We start from the raw sequence: 21361 nt of genomic DNA, 5'->3' as shown, positions 1-21361 counted from the left end.
AAAAAAAAAAAACTTTCTTTCCACTTCTAATTAAGAAGGGAGCTACTTAAGGTAGGAACAAGGCAAGGTGTGCACTCTCACCACTCTCTTCAGCATTGTCACGAAGTTCCTAACCAGTACAATATGGCAAGAAGTAATAGGCATACCTATCGGAAAGGAAGAAATAAAACCGTCTCTATTCACAATGGAATACCTCTAGACACTTACTAGAATGGCTGCAATTTAAGCACGCATACACACAACTGACAGTGCCAGGTATTGGCAAGGATATGAAACAGTTAAAACTCTCCTACGCTGGTGGCAAAAATGCAAAGTGGAATGAGCACGTAGAGTTTCACATACACTTGCCATACAACCCAGCAATCCAAGTAAACTGAAAATATTTTCACATAGAGACCTGCGTGTGTACATAGCAGCTTTATTTATAATCACACCAAACTGGAAACACCTACATGTTCTTCAGCTAGTGAATGGATGGACAACCTGTCTTGGCAAGGCAAAGAAATGAACTCCTGGTTTATGCAATAACACAGATGACTCCCAAACGTATCGTGCAGATTGAAATGAGCTGTAGTCAGAAGGCCATGATTCTACTTACATGACATTCCGAAAAACACTACAAGGAGAGAAACAAGGTTAACGGTTGGCTGGTTGAGATTGGGGAAGGAAGGATAAATCACAAAGACGCATGAGGCAGTTTGGGAGCGTAATGGAACTTTTCTATATCTTTACTCTTACTCTGGGGGTAGTTATGTCATTATTGTTTGCATTTGTCAAAACTCATGCAGCTATCTATACACACGAAAGGGTGACTTTTACTGTACAAGCGTATAGATTATATCCAATAAACCTAACCTCCAAAAAATCATCAGGTGCGGTTAGGCACAACAAAAAAACCCAGTGAACCTAAAGACAGGTCAATAGAAATTTAACATGTTTTAAGAAGAAAGATGAAAAAAGAAAGAACCTTCTAGAGATGTCGGGAAGTATCAAGCAGTCAAGCCTATGTGTAATTGGAGTTTCAGAAAGAGAGGAGAACAGGTAGAAAATTATTTGAGTATATATTGGCCCAAAATTATCCAAATAGGATCCAAAGGATAACATCAGGTCTGGGAAATTCAGGGAACCTTGAGCAGGATGAATAAATCATTAACATTTACCCAAAGCCCCAGGAGTTTGGCAGTTTTTACCAAACTACTTAAAAGTTAAAAAAGCAAGTAGTGAGAAGGAATAAAAACAAAACAAAAAGAAAAAACCATATTACATTTGTGGGGGGGAGGGGACAAGTAGGAATGACAGCTGCCGCCTTTTAAGAAACTGTTGCAGCAAGAAGACAATGATATCTGTTAAGGTACTGGGGGAATTCTTACTCTAGAATTCTATGTCAGGAGGCATCTATCAATTAAAATGCTTTATGTTTACATTTTTAAGACACGAGGTCTTTCTCAATTGTTTTAACATCTTGCCTTCCATTCCTTGCCTCTCTATTCCCACCAGAAATGACTACTTTGTGCTACTTTTTCTGGTCCTGTATTAAAGCAGATTTCTGTTAATTCTGGGCTTTCTCTCCTTTTCAGTGGTCAAATGTCCATTTCCAAAAGTCAAAAATGGAAGACAGGTAGCAGGACTTGGAAAAAAATTTTACTACAAAGCAACGGTTATATTCGAATGCAATTCAGGTTATTACCTTCATGGCAGTGACACAAGTGTCTGTCAGAGTAATAATACTTGGTACCCTCCACTTCCAACGTGTCCTAAAGGTACAAAGGTGGTCTTTTTTCCTTGTTTTTGTTTCGTTTTAGACTTCATTTCTTTGATATTAATTATTAGTAACACAGAATAATTAAAAAGCAATTTTAGCATTTAACTCTGATAGATTATATGATAGAAATAAGTATCATATAAAATTCACACAAAATATATCTCTCATATATATATATATATATCTCATAAAGAATTCTGTTGTGGTTGTGTGGGTTTTTCCAGGGGTATGTTGTGTATAGAGCCTGGGTATATAAATTTCTGCTGCTCAGTATTTTTACCTATTATACATAGGTGGATTGCAGTAACTTTATTTTTATCGTAAAAACAAAAAGAATAAAAGGTGTAACTCATATAAATGAAATGAGAGCAATAACGTCCAAGTTGTTTTTTTGTTTTCCAGTGCTGCCTCCTCCCAGTACAACTTTGAGTCATTCAGGTTTAGTAACTTCCTTCTTACATTTTTCAAAAATCTTGTAAGTTCCTGGTGGCGATGCCAGCAGTAACTCCCACGTGTTTGATCCCGTCTACGCTACTCTTTTGTTTTCCAGCGTCGAGTCTTCCCAGTACAATACCTCCGATTTCCACTGTCTCAGGTTTAGTAACTTCCTGCTTCTGTTTTTTTAAAAAAAAAAAAATCCTTTAAATTCTTGGTGATTTTTTCCCAACTCCTTTAGATTCCTGGTGATTTCCACTCATTCATCATATTTCGTAATATGATGGTGGAACTTTGTACAGCCACTAGTTGTTACATATAGTGACTCTAAAATCATTCGCCATAGCCCACAGATACCAACAGGAATGTGGACTTGAGAAAGTTACAGAGACTTTTAATGTGTTTACTCATATAAAAATGATTTATTGCCTTCCTTCCTAGGTGGTAGTAAGGCTTAAATGGGATGGGTTTAATGCACTAGCACAGTGCTTATATAGGAAGCTCTTTAAGGTAGGTTTATAGGACTTATGTCATCACTAAAAGTATGTTAGTGAAGAGAAGGGTGCATGGCTTCTGTGTGTAGTCTGTATTGTGTGTGTGTGTGTGTCAGCAAGACTAAAAATCTGCATTTTATTCCTTGTAGAAGTGATCTGTTGACTCCATTACTTAGTATGTTACTACTCCAAGACTATGTTTCATTTCCTGAAATGCAACTAGTTCAATTTTTTTCATGTAGTACATTTAAACTCAGATATTTCTGCTGTCTCTAGAACAAGACCTGTATTTTTGCCTTCTCCTTGCCCTCTTCCCCCCTTATAAAATTATTCTTTTTTCTCTTTATTGTCTAGTTTTATTTGCCAACAGAAACTGAATTTCATAGCAACTTTAAGGCAGGAAAAGTTGTTATTTACTGAAATGGAATGGGAGATATCTTGCAGGGACTCCAGATCAACTGCTGTGGTTTTGATTGGAGAGCTTATTTTAGGAATTATCCTGATTTTAGCAGTGCTATCTCTGACCTCACTTTGGTTGCAGCAGAAACAAGAGACAATAGGAATTGGGGGAAGAGCATTAGCCTAGGCGGACTCTGTGCAGGCGCCTAGTTTGGCTCTGCTTAACTCACCTAACATAATTCCTATGGTCTTTGGTTTCCTTTTAGTCTAATGGAGATGTTGAACTTAATAAATACTAATTACTGGATTCTAATTTGTTTTTATATATTTCCTATCTCCCTAATATTTTAAAGGGTACAAGGGAATTATTCACAGTAAAATAAAATTAGAATACCTTTTTAGGATTCCTGTAAGGAGCCAGTACTTGGTAGCCTCTATGAGTACCTTAGTTGAGTGCTGTGGGGTTTGGGGGTGGGGCGCAGAAAGAGATGGTTTTTTGGTGGACTGATACATGAACAAACTAAGATTGTATGCGAAATTTATACCTCTTGAGTAACCCATGTTTATTCATATGCTCCTGTGGGTATATACTATGGAATACTAAGTTTGTTGATACACTGTTACTAAAATATAGCTTAGTGTTTGAAAGCTGAGAGATTGATTGTGAGAAAAAGAAACTATAGGGATTTTTTTTTTAAAAATCAGAAGTCATAATTCCTTATGAGACTGAGGACTAATAAATCATTTTTTATTGCCAGAGAAAGACTATGTTAAAAGTACCGATAGCAACGTAGAATGGTGTTTAAGGTGGATCTAAGTGTGCTAATATGAAAAAATGGCCAAGAAATCCTCAGTGGAAGAAGAGTAAGATGCAAATTATGTAGTATGATACCGTTTAGATTTTTTTCCTATAAAAAGATACATAGACTTACTTCAAACACTTTTATGATATGCTATTAGTTAACTTTTAGGATTTCTATTATAAAATACAAAGTATAGTGAAGATTCTCATACATACAACTTTATATAATTGTGCAAATATATATATGTGGGTTAAATTGTGAGACCTGGAACTGCAAAGTTCATAACATATGTCTATTTTTCATTTTTATAAACAATCTTTAAAACATAAGATGTAAATTAAATGTATAATTTTGTATTGAAAAGGCTGTTATCAATAAGGCCAGTGAATTTATAGAACCAAATTTACTTTTCTAGGTCCTAAGCCTACTCATCCCAAGAAGCCTTCAATTTCAAATTATCCAGGTTTGGTAACTCTTTCCTGCCGATACCATATAAAGAACTTTTTAAGTGATAGATGAAAACTGACATCTTATTGTAATTTGTATGTCTTTAATCAATGACATTGAATATTTTTGGTCTACACTTATTTACTCATAGCCTTAGCCTAGTTTTTTTTTTTTTTTGAATTTTTGGCTGGGGCTGGGTTTGAACCTGCCACCTCCGGCATATGGGACCGGCGCCCTACCCTTTTGAGCCACAGGTGCCGCCCCCTTTGCCTAGTTTTTGGTTAGGTTTCTGACTTTTGTTTTTTGAAAATTCATTATGAATTAAAGCCCTTTTAATATGAAGTGTCAATTTTTCCCTGGTTTTTCTTTCTTTCCTTTTCTTTCTTTCTTTTTTTTTTTTGGAGACAGAGTGCCATTTGGTAGAGTGCTGTGGCATCACAGCTCACAGCAATCTCACACTCTTGGGCTTCAGCGATTCTCTTGCCTCAGCCTCCCAAGGAGCTGGGACTACAGGTGCCCGCCACAACACCCAGCTATTTTTTATTTTTTTTTGTAGTCGTTTTGTAGCAGGCCTGGCCGGGTTCAAACCTGCCAGACCTGGGGTATTGGCTGAGCCCCTGTTTTTCTGCTGTTTTATTTTTACTAGTCAGTTTTCTCTTAAGTTCTTAATACTATTGATAGAGATTGCTTTTTATAACTTTTTATTATGTGAGGAGTATATGAATATTTTTTGTAAAATTTCAGACATTCAGAAAGTATACAGAAAGTAAAAGATTAGTTTTCTTTCTAGTCCATTATCCAAGTTAACTACTGTTACTAGTTTGGGTTTTTTTTTTTTTTTAATCTATTTCTGTACATCCACATCTTTTTATGTATGGTTTAGTTTACATGTAGTTTGGTATTTTTTCTTAAAAATGACATCATGCTGTACTCATTTTTCTACAACTTGTACTTTTTCCACATAGTCTTGGATTGGTGTTGTATTCAGATTTATTCTTTTCTAATGATGACTTGAATATATATCATTTTATTTAATAGCTATTCTATCAGTGGTCATTTATATGTTTGGAAGTTTTATGCTGCTAAGGTAGTTGGGTGTATTGATCTCTTCTGTAACAGCTATGAGTTTTATGTCTTTCTTATGAAATCTTTAGGTCTTCCCCAAGATGAAATTATATAATGATTTCAGCCAAGTGTTCTGACTTCATTCTTTGCATTTAAATTGTTGGGACATCTGAAATTCATTCTGGTATATACAATGAGGTAGGCTTCCTCCCCAACCCATCCTACCCCATCAGATAGCTAAATAACACCATTGGTGGAGTAAGTCGTCTGCTCTTCAAATGATCTGACATGCCACTTTTTATCAGACGTTGAATTTATAGGTATTCTAGCCTCCTTTTTCCTGTGAACTTTGTCCATTCCTGTAACAGAATCAAGTCTTTTTGTTTGTTTGTTTAACCTGTAATACTACATACATTTTAATATCTGCCAGAACACTTTCTTTTCAGAAAATTGCCAGGCTACTCTCACATTAATTTTTCCAAATCAGCTATTTATTTATTTTACCATTTTAACCATAGTACACATATAATTCAGTGGCATTCAATACACTGAAAATGTGCTGTACAACCATCACCACCATTCAGAATTTTTTCATTACCCCAAATGGAAACTCGACTCATTAAACAATAAACAGACATTTATTTCTCATATGCATCACGTGTTGAAAGGGTAACGAGAAGGTGAGAGAGATCAAGAAGGGCAAAACCACTCACTTAATAGCACACATATTCCTGCAATAACAGCATTAGTCCATTCATGAAGGCAGAGCACTCATAACCTAAACACCTCTCAAAGGTCCCACCTATCAGTAACTTTACATTGGCAACTAAATTTCACCAGGAGTTGTAGCGGGTACAAACATTCAAACCGTAGCACCATCCTAATAGATATGAAGTGGTATGTCATTGCAGGTTTGATTTGCATTTCCTCAATGACTGATGATGTATTGAACATCATTTCATGAGCCACTTAATCATTTATATATCTTCTTTAGAGAGATATCTATTCAAGTCCTTTGCTCATTTTCAAATTGGGTTGATTTTTGTTTCTGAGTTTTAGGAGTTCTGGAGATTAATCCCTTATCAAATATATGATTGGCAAATGCTTCCTCCCATTCTGTAGATTGCCTTTTCCCTCTGTAAATGGTGTCCTCTGATGCACAAAGTTTTTCATTTTGAAGTCAAATTTATCTATTTTTTTCCTGTCTTGCTTGTACTTTGGGGGTTACATCCAAGACGTTATTGCCAAATCAGACGTCATAAAGTATTTCCCCTATGGTTTCTTCTAAGAGTTTTTTAATTTTAGCTCTTATCTTTAGGTTTTTGATTCATTTTGAGGTACTTTTTTGGGTATGATAAGGGTCCAACTTCATTCTTTTGCACGTAGATATTCAGTTTTATCAGCACCATTTGTGGAAGAGAATCCCTTTTCCCCACTGACAGTTTCTGGCATTCTTATCAAAAATCACTTGACTGTCTATGTGAGGGTTTATTTCTGGGTTCTCTATTCTATTCCTTTGGTCTGTATGTCTTGTCTTTATGCCAGTACCACACTGTTTTCACTCCTGCAGTTTTGTAGAAAGTTTTGAAATCAGAAGGTGTGAGTCTCCTTAACTTTGGTTTTTGTTTCCAGCATTATTTTGGCTATTCGGGGGTCCCTTGAGGTTTCTCATGAACTTTAAAATGGATTTTTCTATTTCTGCCAAAAGCATCCTCAGGATATCGATGGCATTGCTCTTAATCTGTACATTGCTTTGTATAGTCTTAACCGTTTTACAATATTACATCTTTCTATCCATGAACGCAGGATTTATTTATGTCTTGATCCTTTTGTCCAGTGTACTTGTCTTGTGCCTCCTTGGTTACGTTTATTTCTAAGTATCTTATTCTTTGCGATGCTATTGTAAATGAGATTATTTTCTTAATTTCCTTTTCAGATTATTCATTGTTAGTGAGTAGAAATACAACTGACTTTTTTGTGATTTTTGTATCCTGCAATTTTGCTGAATTCATCTGTTAGTTCTGACAGGTTTTTGCATGAGTGTGTATGTGGAATCCATAGGGTTTCCTACATCAAAGATCATGTCATTTGCAAACAGAGGTAATTTTTTTTTTCCTTTATAATTTGAATTCTTGTTATTCCTTCTTCTTGGCTAATTTCTCTGGTGATCATACCCAGTCTTGTTTCTGATCTTAGGGGAAAGCATTCAGTCATTTACTACTCAGTTGAGTATGCCATTAACTGTGGACTTTTAACATGTGGCCTTTATTATGTCGTGGAAGTTTTCTTTTACTCCAGATCAGTATGTTAGAATCACATTGAATTTGTAGACTAATTTTGAGAATATATTAACAGTAAAGATAAATTTGCATGCCATTCCCACAGAATATTGTCACAGGACATCTTAGTAGGTAGGAAGAAGAAAGATGATGACATTGAATATAAATTTATAAATTTTTATGATATTGACTTAAATGAGAAAAATTAATAAAGTTTATAAGGAAAATGAATTTTAAGAGATTTTGTAAAATGATGAAAAAATCAACCTCTGAATTTAAAGGATTTTAAGCTTGATTTCTTTTCTTTTCTTTTCTTTTCTTTTCTTTTCTTTTCTTTTCTTTCTTACTTAATCCATTTTTCTTCTTTTTTCTAGGATATCCCAATCCAAAAGAAGGCTTGTTTGACATTGGCGAGGATTTGGGTCGGTGCTGATAACAGGACAATTATAAGTGGTAGTATGAATTAGGAACATGTAGGTAATTACAGTTTTTATTAATAAGAGGTCCCCCAATATAGGATTCCTAGTCAGGTAAGGCAACTTCCTTAAATTCTTATGGTTGTATGTAGGTTAAATTTTATACAGCATAATTTGCTTTCCACATGATAGCATCCTTTTTTGTGATGGCAATTTGTAAATAAATTCTTTCTACTCATATTTGCTATACACAAGCCTTAAAGTAATATAAATTGGGTTAGTTTTTCCCTGTAACAGGCTTAACATACTTTATATAGGGTTATACAATTTATACAGGATATATTAAAAGAAAATAATATAGTATAGTTATGACAGTTAAAGTTCAACGAAATAAAAAGATTTCTTAATAAATAAAAAGAAGACAAAAACCTGTTACTTTTCCTTGCTTAGTTTAAGCAATTTGATCAGTCTTTTTATACAAGGCACCTTAGGCTGATTTCTTAGCATATGCTTTAGCTCCTAACTCTAGGGTCAAACTGTCATTGTGCCAGTAAATCTAACACCATCGTATGCTATTAAACACTAGATCACTTTATGAAGTGAGGTAAGCAGAGTTAAGCATGACACGGTATGCTTTGACTTATAGCAAGTTAATAAAAATAATTACAGTTTAGAAAAAGAGGTATCCCCTGAGAGAAACACTTCTACAAGTTAAGATTGTATAGAATGATTTAGTTTTCTCTAGATAGTCAAACATGGATGCTCAAGTTTCTTGGTATAATTTTTATCCATGTGCCCTGATGTTTCATTTATTTTAGAAGGAATCTCCTTGGTATTTAGGACTACGTCTTAATTTTTTTTTTGGGGGGGGGAGGAGATGGGGAGTGGGGAGGTAAGGAGGCTAGGAAGAGGGTTAATAAGATTAATTGTTAATTTGCTAAGATTCTGCAAATACCATCTGTATGATAGATGAATAGAAATTTATTAATGACTTATTCTATAGCTCCACTGGAAAAATATAAACTAAATTCCTACCAAAAATCATTAAAAGATGATTGAATGAATACTGAGCCAAACCAACTATAATGGAATGATACTTTTAAAAATGATTTCCTCCAATCTAGTGAATTCTAGTTGTTCTAATAATCATTAAAAGTAAAGGTAGCTGCAGGACACAGCAAAGAAAAGTGAGGTGCCTATTAAGAGTTTCATTAAGTCGGACTCTAAACCTGAGAGTTTAAAAAAGTTCTGAGGTCAAAATGACCTGGGCACACTAGCAGTCATCCTAAAATGAGACAGATAAACTTTTTTTGCTATACTGTTTAGATTATCCGATTGAAATAAAAATGCAGCTGCTACTCAGAAATCTGTATACCTTCAACATCTTCAGACTGTTTTTGTTTTTTCTCAGGTCCCTGGGTCATTGTTCTAATTATTGTGACTCTGCGTAAGTATCCCACATTCTGACATTACTTAAATATTAAAATACGACTTATGTAGACGTACATTATTTTTTAAGTGGTTCTTTAGTTTCTATAGTTTTTACAGCTGGAGATTAAGTAAAACAATTTATAAAACCTGACCTTTTTATATGATATACTACCTTGTGTTGGTGATTTTATATTCTTGTATAGTTTACATATCCACTTACTAATAAAGCCTAAGTAACACATATTTTCTAGAGATGGTTAATAACATGAGTTTACTTCTCAAAAGTGCTTTTGACAATTTTCTAAAGTAAGCAAGGATTCTTCTCTGACTGAGGACTCTGTGATTCTAGGGAACTGAATTTAGAAAGCAGAGTCTGGATAGAACATAAATGTGTAAGTGCTTAATAAAATAAAATTTTCTGAAAAAAAAACATTTTCTGGCCACTGAAATATAACCAACATTTATTTCTTCTGCTAGATTTTGAATTTTGGTAATTAGTTTTCAGAGTCATACATCATTTGTTTCCTGGTTTCTTATAGTTGTTGGGGTCGCAGTAATCTGCATCGGCCTGTATCGATGTTTTGAAAGGAGGAAGAAGAAAGGGTAAATTAAAGCATGTTTCTTCCAGCTTACTGGTGCTTTTCATCCTTGACATGCTTTCATGCTGCTTAAATGTGTACTTTGTATTGTATGCCATCTTTTTTTTTTTTAAATGCGTCTGCATGATTGTGTCCTACGAATTGCATTTCTTTGCTAAAGATATTTTCAGCTACTTTGAACATCATTGCAGCATGAGGAATCTCTGCAGAGTTGCTTCAGTTGCTATTATGACTTTAAGAAAAAGTTCTGTGGGATTTGAGGTTGAAATTCTTTAGCAAATGATGGATCACTGCCAGGGTTTCTCTACCCTAAGTAGGGAAGGGAATGTTTCCTAAATTAGACTAGTGGCCCAAATTAAATTTAAAGTAGTTCATTGTTGAGATTTTGACAGTTGTAGTCACTGTCATTTTTAAGATGAAAGTGTTCATTTGTCTGTAAAACTTAGTTATAAGAAGCTATGTCGATGTTTTCCTCAGATATCCAATTTGGTTTTTTTTTTTATTTACAATATTTATGTATTTAAACTGAGGAATCAAAACCAACACTATTTGATTTCCCTTTTATGTTCTCTTAATTTTTGAGACTGCAGGAAAACTCATAGGGTTAAACTAAAAATTGCTCAGAGAAGTAAGATTTATAAGGCACCTCAATTAGCTTTTGTGTGTGCTTTTATCTATGAAAATGAAAAAAGGGAGGCCACAGAATAGGAAAAATATATGTAAGTACAAATCTTCTAGTGTAAATAGGGCTTTAAAACACCAAACTTAAATTTTACTGAATTTAATTTTAGCGAAGATTTGGAATAAATCCTGCAGCATAAGCAAAGATTAGGTGATTTGGAATTTCTGAAAGATAATATGCATTTTTATTGATTGTTATTCCCCCTGTAGCTTTAGAAATAACTTCGAAATCAAACCTAATAATTTTTAAGACTTTTGGTGCTCACAGTTTTATAACACAACTTCCTTTTACAATAATCATCAGATTTGGGCCATGTCATGAAAGTACATTCTTCATTCATAAGGAGCTCAAACATTTTTCATATGACTTGGTTGTTACCTTTTTTAAATACCCACGGTGCCTTCATTTGAATCTTAAATCTTGTGTTTATGGAACACATGATATGCATATGTGATTTCCATGTCAGTTGTTTATTTAAAAAATTATATATGTGAGTAGGAAATACTATTGATGAAATATTTTTCTAAGTCCAAAACGTTTGTGTAGAATTAACTTCTCAAGAAAGCATAACAAAGGCATATTCTGCTCATTTTCCTTCTTTGTTTAAAATATCACTGCATCAGGATCTTTAAAGTTTCCCTAACAAGCACTAATCAAACTCTCTGTAGCTACCAGTTAATGGGGTTGTTAAAGCTCAATGGTTAATGTGATCACTGTACTCCCAAATTAAAGTTTCAAAAGCAATAGTGATTTGTGATTCCAAAATTAATTTGGTGGGTGATTTTTTTAAAGCCTATATTTTACAGCATAGGGTCCATCAGAAAATTGTTCTTTGAACATTTTAAAATATTTTGGGGAGGTATTATATCTTTAACCAATATATTATCCCCTGTACAGCAGCACAACTTGAAAAAAAATTAATAAAATGTGTGGGAGAGGTAATTGATAATTGTCTTTGAACTAAAACATTCAGTATCTGAGAATATCTTATGGGATATACGTTGCACCACTTATGACAGGAATATACTTAATTAGAAATTCAATATAATGTGTAATGGCTGAATTCAAAGTTAAGGTCTTTTTGTGGATTGTTTGGCTCTAAGACATTGAAGCTCTATTTAACTCTTCAAGTTCTGTATTATTTTAATAGCTGAAGTTTGCTCTAACGTGAGGGTGGCATATTTTGGTTCATTAGAGGGGAAAGCAGAGCTTCTCTAAGTTTAAATTAATCACCTGTAGACCTATTAAAGTACAGATTCCAATTCATTAGGTCTGGGGTGGAGCCTGAGATCCTGAATTTCCAGTGATCTCCTACGTGATGGCGTTACTAAGCCAGGACTATCCTTTGAGTGACTAGTGTGTAGACTATTATGAATGTGCCCAGATTGTTGAAATTTGAAGGAATACCATCAATTTACCATTGGCAAATTTTTCTGATGTTTAAGTTAATTAGAGTGTCTGAGACTCCTTATCTAAAAAAGGGGTGGGGTAACCCCTCCTCTTGGCTGTTGTTGCCTTCAAAACTACAATAAAATGTATGAAGTTACTTCTTCATTTCTAGGGGTAACTCGGGAAGCAGGGTAGCAGGCACAGATAATCCCCAAATTGCTGTTAAAATGAGACTCAAAATGGGTTTGATGTAAACTGGTACTTAGGATGATTTGGGAACATAATTACCCTACTATAGACGGCTTCATCACGAAAAGTACAAAAATAATACGAGTAGTCATTTTAAGATCATTCAACATCATTTAACTAGAATAGGGTCTTGATTGGTCTAGAACACGTCCCATCCTCATGCTTCCTCCTTTTTCCTTTCAGCTTCCCTTTTTAACTAATTCTTTTGTACTTTCTAGTCTCGGAAGCCACAGCCCTTTCCCTGCCTGTGCTACTGCTTGAGTCCCATATTGCATGTCCTGACTGTGTGTTTCTCCACCACAGATGCCTTTTGTTTACATAATTATTTTCATAACTTGCAGTGATTTTTTTCCCCCATAACTATATGATTTGGGTTTTTTATGACCGTTAAATTATCCCTAGATAGGTGACAGTTGACTAAGTTCCTAAGAATGATTTGCATGATCTATGTCTTTTTATTACCTGTGACAAAATAGTTTTTCTTTTTTTCACGGTTCAACATAACTTCAACCTACCTTTAATGTTACATTAATATGGACCGATCCAATTACTTTGGTAATTTTTAAGCTGTCTCTGCTTAAATAGCAGTTAATAAATGCTGTGGTTGAAATAGTGGTCAGTGCAGGTAACTGAGAAGTGTAATGACAGAGGGCAGAAAAAGGATCAGATTAACTTGTTTTCAGCATGAAACATAATGAACAGAAATTTCCTATCTGTTCATCTGCTGGACGATCTAGAAAACTCCAGAGATCAAGTAGTTTCTTATACACTGTTTGGGTTTCCAGTCCCTTGGGGAGAAATTAGAAATTCTTGATTTATGAACCTAATTCTCAGCTTTCCTTCTATTCCATTCCATCATGGATTTTTATCCCACTTATGCTATACTTCTTTTTGGTTTGTCCCTATTTTATTCAGCTATTTTCCTTTCCTCTGTTCAGCACATACATAACTGGTGAGAGCTACAAAGAAGTAAATTTTACTTCTCTCTGAGAAGAAGAGATGAGAGAAAGGTTTGCTTTTATCATGACAAGGTATCTGCTTTCTGTTGTTTCTTTTCAGAGATGTCCTTTCTTTTGCAAAAAGTCAATTGATGTTTAGATATCAATAACCTGAGCTGAGATAGTGGGCAGTAAACATTCAAGAGGAAATTTAGATTCCTGTTCCATTTGCTAAATGATTGATGTTTGTTTATAGCAGTCTTTTAAAAAATCTAATATAATGTGCTTAGATGTAGGCTCTACTGGAGTTATGCTTCTCTCATCCTTTTATCAGACTATCTGGCTTCCTCTATCTTATAGAACAGCTGTGAGCCCAAAGTCGGGGAATATGTGAGCCTTTAGAATCACAGAATCAATTCATTTTAAGTACAAGGAAGAAAAATGCCCTTTTACGGAAACTAGATTATACCTTAATTTTGTAAATGTATTCAATGCCAACTTATAAATAACTCTGTAAAGGCATTTTACCTGTTTCCCTGGACTATATTTCGTCTATTTGTGGAAAAAACCCTCAGATTTTGAAAAATTATGGATTGCATTGCCTTAAACCCTTTGACTCCATTCCCTTTCTGTCTTTCAGTTGGAATGAGTTAGGTAAGTGTTCCTCTTTGTGCCAGAGTATGTGTCTGTAGCTGGGAAGAGAGGGAGATCGGTGTCCCACCTCTTCTAATGTGCACTAGAGTAAGTAACCGACAAAGATGAGATTGAAAAAAATAGTTCTGGCTCAGCGCCTGTGGCTCAAGTGGTTAAGGCGCCAGCCACATACACCTAAGGTGGCGGGTTCGAATCCCCAGCCCGGGCCCGCCAAACAACAATGATGGCTGACACCAAAAAATAGCCGGGCGTTGTGGTGGGCGCCTGTGGTCCCAGCTACTTGGGAGGCAGAGGCAGGAGACTCGCTTGAGCCCAGGAGTTGGAGGTTGCTGTGAGCTGTGATGCCACAGCACTCTACCCAGTGCTACAGCTTGAGGCTCTGTCTCAAAAAAAAAAAAAAGAAAGAAAGAAAGAAAAAAATAGTTCTGGGAGTAAGATCTCCAAAGGCCAATGGGAAGGATAATTTTTTAGTAAAAGCAAAGTGGTACCTTTGATCAGAGCGGCAATGGGAAAGATAAAACAGACCAATAGAAATGGCATTTGGGACCAACCCAGTCCTATATTCAATAGTACCCCTTTATCCACAAGGGATACAGTCTAAGACCCCTAGTGAATGCCTGAAACTATGGATAGTACCTAACCCTATATATGCTGTGCTTTTTCCTGTGTATAGATACCTGTTATAAAGTTTAATGTATAAATTAGGCACAGAAAGATTAATAGCAATAACTGTTAATAAAATCAAAGCAGTTATAGCAATATGCCAACATCACTACTCTTGTGCTTTGGGGCCATTATTAAGTAAAATAAGGGTTATTTGCACATAAGCACCGTGATACTTTGAAAGTTGATCTGAGAACCAAGATAGCTCCTACATGACTAACGGGCAGGTAGCATAGACAGCAAGCTACATCAGAAAGAGGGAAAAATCTAGTCCTGTGTGAGATTTCATCGTGATACTCTGCATGGCATGCAGTGTAAAACTAATTGTTCACTTCTGTCGTTTCAACTCAAAGACAGAAGGTGGAGGTCAAAGAGTTTAAGGCAGTGCAGTTCATTAATATTTTTGGACTGTGGTTGACCTTGGGTAGCTGAACCTGCATAAAGAGCTTGGAGAAAGGAGGACCCATCCTCAGTCTCTTAGGATTCTTGGGAGGCTAAAGCCAACTGGGGAAGTGGTTTTTAGACCCTGAGCTTCAGAGTGTCCATAAACATTTAGAGATAATAATACTAAAGTTAACATAAAATAATGGTAATTGGTAATTGAGTTTCAATTTTTTTTTTTTTTTTTTGCAGTTTTTGGCTGGGGCTGGGTTTGAACCCACCACTTCCAGCATACGGGGCCGGCGCCCTAGCCCTTTGAGCCCAGGTGCTGCTTGAGTTTCAAATGTTTACCATCTTCAAAATGGCTTCATTGTCATATCAAATAAATGTTTTTTGAAATTTATGTTAATGGTTTTTAACTTCTTCATAGGTTGTATTTCTATTTAAAACTCTACTTTAAAGACTACTACTACAGGTGGTGCCTGTGGCTCAAAGGAGTAGGGTGCCGGCCCCATATACTGGAGGTGGTGGGTTCAAACCCAGCCCCCGTCAAAAACTGCAAAAAAAAAAGACTGCTACTAATAGAAAAAAGAATTCAGTGACAGGCTACACTATTGAGTCCCTTCTTCACAACATTTCTGAGTAAACTGCAGTATCACAAGTACAGTCATGTAACAGTGGAATAACCTAGCAGTGGCTTCTCCTACAGAGAGGAATATTAAAGTATCCAAAATTAACAGGGCTAGCTGTCACCCTGGGTATTCATCTCTGAAGTGCTTGCTGTGGCACATGTCCTGGTAAATAACTGACTGGTCCAAATTTAGTCTTAGTTTGTCTATGAAAGTCAGTTTAGTAGGCAGAGCCTAGAGTCAGTAACCGTGGACTTCAAAAGAGGCTAGTCCAATGTAAGATGTGCTATAAGTAAGATACACACTGGATTTCAAAGACAGCACAGAGAAATATAAAATGTATGTCCCAATGATAATATTTAGGCTCTACTGGGTTAAATAAAAATAATATGTCAGCTTTTCCTATTTATTTTCCTTTTTTAATGCAGCTTCTAGACAATTTTAAATTACACATGTGCCTGGCATTATATTCTTTTGGACAGCAGCAAATTAGAGTAACAGGCTTTCTAAAGATATGTATTGCTGCAATAAAAGTGTGATGTCAACTTGAGTTATTTAGGAGAATCTTTCACCAGAAAACATGATTTCCTTGACAGCAAGGGGCCAACAAGGCATTACTAACCACACTGGAAATACTGTCAGAACCACTGCCTTTTGAAAGGTTTTGTCTCAGGGCCACAGCTTTAAGATGGTGATAATAGGAGAACTCATGTTTCTCTCCAATCTTTCACATTGGTCTTCAATCACAAGGAGGAAGTATTTACTACTAACTACTTTGTACGCTACCGCTGTACTTCTTGTTTTGGGGGGGGATGTAAAATATAACAGAGGGAGAGAAGAAGAGTCTTTAGAGTGAGACTGTTGAACCACGGAAAACATTTTAAAAGAATCATTTATTTCCTAGTTTGAGAACTCTGTAGTAGAAATTGTTGGGGGGGGGGTTTAATTTGTCCATTGTATAAATAGGCTTCTGGAATTTGATTTCTGTGTTGTATTTGTCTTTGATACTGTCTTTATACCTTGCCTTGTAGGAACAGAGAGGTTAGAGCTGACTATGTCACTTACCAGCATAAGTCAACCACTCCAGCAGAGCAGACAGACTGAACGGTTTCCACAACCTGCTTTATCAGTTTATCTTTTGATTCTGTTAAAATCTTCAGTTGTACAATAGCTACTCTTTAGTTTCACTCTCATGAGTGCAACTGTAAAGTCACAATGTTGTAACTTTATGTCAGTTGCATGTGGTCACCATCCTCTGATGCTTCTTTTGAATTTGGATGTGAACATACTGCCTGTTTTCCCTTAAATAATATTTCTATTTATGGAGCAAATCAACACAGCTTCCTTGGTAGTATTAAAGTAGGGAAATGATTTATAAAATTGGAAAATTTAGAGAAATATAGACCGAAATGAAATTACATAATGATCTTGAGAAAAATGATCTTAAAAAAAATCAAATGACTTTTTGTTAAGAAATTGATTTTAACATCTTTTTTTATTCAAAGATTCATTCCAATGCGTAAGATTCATTCTTTCTACAATTCTAAAGTTGTATATATTGTTCATCAGAAAGCCCTTACAAATATATCTGTACTACTCTGGCTCTCATCTATTAAATACAGGAACACTACAAATTGGAAATATGGACAGATTTGACTTCCTTAACTCAGAAAATGTTGGACAATTATCTAAAAGTTAATAAGATAAAAGTTTTTTTTTTAATTTTTGGTAACATCTTTGGTGACTTAAAGAAACTAGAATGTTTATTATGTATGGCATTTATTTTCACCTTTTCTTACGCATCCATCAACCCGCCCAAGAAATCAGTAAGATTTCAGAATCAGTTAACGTACTTTCATTTGAAGTTAGAAGACTGTGACACTCATAATGAGAATGTTAGTGTGTGGTGTGAAGTGAACCCTGTGACCCCGTGGCCTTCTTTCACTACTTAAAGAGAGCTTTTACTTTAAAAACGTGCTCTCTATAAGCAAGTAGTTTTGCAAAGAATAAAATCCTCATCTTATCTATGTATGCGTCTTACCTCATCTCCTAAAAAGGAGAGTAAAGATTACTTTGTACGTATTAGCGAAAGAAACTTGGCTTTCGTCTATTTGCTGTTGGTCGTACTTAGGGACATAAACATCTCAGGGAGCATGTAATGCTCAGGGAGAATAAATAGATCTTGGTCCTCTACTGAAGCCCCAACTTTGGCAGAGTCTCTTTCAAAGAAGCCAGTGGGCAAAGAGAAGGAGCAACCATTCCAATTCAGATGTTGTTATAAGTTGTGTTTTGAACTTTCGTATTTAGTATCTAGCTTTGGGCCAAAGAAGTCTTGCCTGGAGAAGACTGACTGGGGAAGCAAGGGTGGATCAGAATATTGTTTTACTGTATGGAGACACGTTTACAGTGTGCCAGGCTTCTTCCCTGTGTAATCTCCTGTGAGATGAGATGCCTTAGGAAGGTAAAAGTTTGAGGAAAAATCAACAGGAATTCCAAAGCATAGAGTTCAAGTTTATACCCATTTTCACAGTTTTCCAGAATATAGCAATTGCATTAGAGGCAAGGAATGGCTGTGCCTTTTTTGGTAAACTTAATTGTATTTTCAACTAAATTATGCTTATAGTAAATATACTTTTATAGCAGTTTCTGCTTCAAATTTAATTTTTATATTTGAGATTTCTATATGTATAAATATATATTTTGTCTAATAATTTGTCAATTACTTAAATATATGGAGAGGTCTGTTTTCCTTAGAACTTTGTATAAAGGACAGGAGAAAGCATATTTGAATTTTAAGAAAAATATTTAAATGGCAAAAATATATTTGTGGTAAAATGAGAAGTCTCATGTATAGAGGTTCTTTATTGCTCATTTTTTTTGAAAACTGGCTCTTCAAATATGTTAAAATAAAATTGTACATTTGGAGAAGCTTGATTTATGATGATGTGTTTATTTCTGGTGTGTTCTATCTCGAATCAGTGTGTGTTTCTAATTGGGGCCTGTCTTCTAACCATCCTCCTCCCACAGTCCTCTCTCCTGTCCTGCACCGCTCAGACCCTTCTCTCCAGGCGTCCCTGTACCAGCCCATCACCCAGATGCTACTCAGTGTGCAGTGACCCCACATTACCTACAGGATGAAGCTAGATTTCTTAGCCTGATACTTGAAGAGCTTCTATAGTTAAATCCCAACTTTCTTCCCAAGCCTTTTCTTTCTGCTCCACTTCAAATAACCGCCTCTCAGTCAAGCCTGAGCATCTGCCCTGTGCTTCCTACTGTATTCCTAGTTCACCATTGCCTGAAATACCTATTGTTCTGTCCAGATCCCATGCATCTTCCAAGGCCCAGCTCACATACTATCCATTCCAGGAAGCTTCTCCTGATTTCTGCTCATTCTCAGTCTTTATTACCTAACTTTGGATTAGCCACATTTAAGGTATCTGTCTACATGTGTCCAGCAGAAGATTTATCTTCCACATCCCTTTAACATATACACAGGGCTAAATAAAAACTCAAGTTGCAATAAATAAGGCATAAAATTGAATTGCATACCTAACAGGTTTGGTTTTGTTCATGCGAAAATCTTTCTGTTTTTGCAGATTTAAATTAAATAATATTGTTACATCTCTCAGATCAGCCATTAGTGTTTCTCAGCCACGGCTACACACTGGAATCACCTGGGACAACTTACTGACACCTGGTTCTCACCCCTAGAGATTTACAGTGTAATTGATCTGGGATGTAGCTTGCGCACAGAAATTTTTCTAAAGTTTCCCAAATGATTCTACAGTGCAGCTAAGCTTGAGAACCTCTGCATTAATGATTCTTAAGCCCCACAGTCAATTTCTTCATATAAACTTATACAGACAGTAAAGGCTTATACTTACAAAAGAAAATTCTGGGCTTATTCCACTTATGAAAGACATTAGAAAATTCAAGTTGAATTAAGGTTTTATTGTCTAGCTAACTGAACAAGGCTATCTGTGGTTAGAAATTCAAGCTTTCTGTTTAATATCAACATGGGACAAAATTATAATTACTATGAATAAACCATTTTAGAAAATTTTATGTTGCCTTAGTTACTTTATAATTTTATAAAATATATAGGGAGCATAAGCTAACAACACAAGTCTGCAAGAATGAGGAAGAGACCCGAGATGACTGGAAGGAATATGAATTTGCATTGTCAAAGTGATCTTAGGGTTTAAGAGAAATAGGCAACTCTATCATAGTCTAAAGCAGTGGTTCTCAACCTGTGGGTGGCGACCCACAGGAACTATATTAAAGGGCCATGGCATCAGGAAGGTTGAGAACCACTGTTCTAAAGCTTAGTAATGCCTTTAAGCTAACGTTTTAACTAAGAATAAGTTTTGCATATTTTAAAAATTTGCATACTTGTGACTCAAGAGCAGAATTTAACAGAATCTACTAACTTGCAGAAAATGATGCAAAACTGAGTGACTGTACATATGAATTTTTCCCCCCAAGCTACATTGGTTCCATCAAAATTTCTAGGCTCATCCAGAAAAGGTTACAATAGGAAGTACGGTAATTCTTTGTACTTTGTAGCACTGCTGCCCTCCTGTGGACTGTTGGGGCATTTGACAACTCCTTCTTGACCCATTCAAATTTTGCCATTATTCAACTGCAGACATTGCTGATTCCCAGAAGCCATTTTTTAATTTCACTTTGGATCTTCTATAAACTAGCTCTCTGCTGCTGCTTCTGTGACATTAATACTTTTAAAAGGGTTAAACTTTCAGAGCCAGATGCAGTGGTTCACACCCGTAAGCCCAGCACTGGGCTGCAGGTGCACTTACAGCCTGAAGTTTGAGACCATCCTGGGCAACACAGGGAGATAACTCCTCTCCCCGACAGAATCTCAACAAATACTAAAATAAAAATAAAAATAGAATGAGCCAGGTGTGGTAGTGCACATCTGTAGTCCTAGCTACTTGGCAGGCTAAGGCAGGCTCGCTTGGGCCCAGGTGTTTGAGGCTGCAGTTAACTATGACACCACTGTGTACTCCACTCTGGGTCACAGAGGCTCTGTCTCCCTCTGCAAAAGGGGTGGGAGTTGTTAAACTCTGTCCATTGTTAAATATGTAGGAAGAACACTATTTGGAATCCATGACCAATACACAATTTTTCTTTTCTTCTCACATACCAACAGAAGGTGAACAAATCACCACAAATACAGATAACAGGAGAATGCTACCCATCTTGATTCCTGACTTGACCCAGAAAACCTGTACAGAGGTAGTAAACTTATGTTAGGAGAAGCCACTCAAGTGTAGAAAACTGAATTCCCTGGTGTAGCTTTTAGAGGATTGAACTATTATTGCATGTTGAAGTGGCAAATCCTTTGTCAAACAACTATAAACAAGAGCTCTGGCATCTTTGTGCTTAGAGCTTGTGGCTTGAGAATTCAGGGGACTACTAATGCTTAAACCAGTACTTAAGTATGGTTGTTTGAAAAAACTCGCCACGTCTGATTACCCACCTTCACCTGAAAGGGCTTCTAGGGGGTGGAACTCAATTACTGAATAATTCTTGGATAGGCTTCCATGGCACCACACTTCTCATTTCAGTGTGTAAGTGAATCACCTGGTGATCTTGCTTAAAAAGCAAATTCTGATTCCAAAGGTA

At 35.8% G+C, this 21361-nt stretch overlaps 1 protein-coding gene across 5 annotated transcripts in view; it reads left to right on the top strand.

Annotated features, from left to right (window-relative positions):
- Positions 1–18598, top strand: part of LOC100947569 (membrane cofactor protein) — a 32610-nt gene extending 14012 nt beyond the window's left edge. For 2 of the 5 annotated variants that reach the window (XM_012806697.2, XM_023514589.1), the window contains exons 6-12: positions 1578–1760; positions 2165–2200; positions 2313–2357; positions 8059–8106; positions 9512–9547; positions 10071–10134; positions 16747–18598. In XM_012806697.2, the coding sequence (XP_012662151.1) occupies positions 1578–1760; positions 2165–2200; positions 2313–2357; positions 8059–8106; positions 9512–9547; positions 10071–10134; positions 16747–16819 (485 nt within the window). In that variant the 3' untranslated portion in view covers positions 16820–18598. Of the gene's footprint in view, positions 1–1577; positions 1761–2164; positions 2201–2312; positions 2358–4308; positions 4357–8058; positions 8107–9511; positions 9548–10070; positions 10135–13388; positions 13482–16746 lie in introns of all 5 variants that reach the window. The other 3 variants (XM_012806698.2, XM_023514588.1, XM_012806699.2) reach the window with 3 other exon arrangements.
- The last annotated feature ends 2763 nt before the right edge of the window (positions 18599–21361 follow it).

This window comes from Otolemur garnettii, unplaced genomic scaffold (genome assembly GCF_000181295.1).
Source record: "Otolemur garnettii isolate 467f Iridium unplaced genomic scaffold, OtoGar3 scaffold00055, whole genome shotgun sequence".
Taxonomy (NCBI): domain Eukaryota; kingdom Metazoa; phylum Chordata; class Mammalia; order Primates; family Galagidae; genus Otolemur; species Otolemur garnettii.
This window is presented reverse-complemented; position numbering and strand designations above follow the sequence as displayed.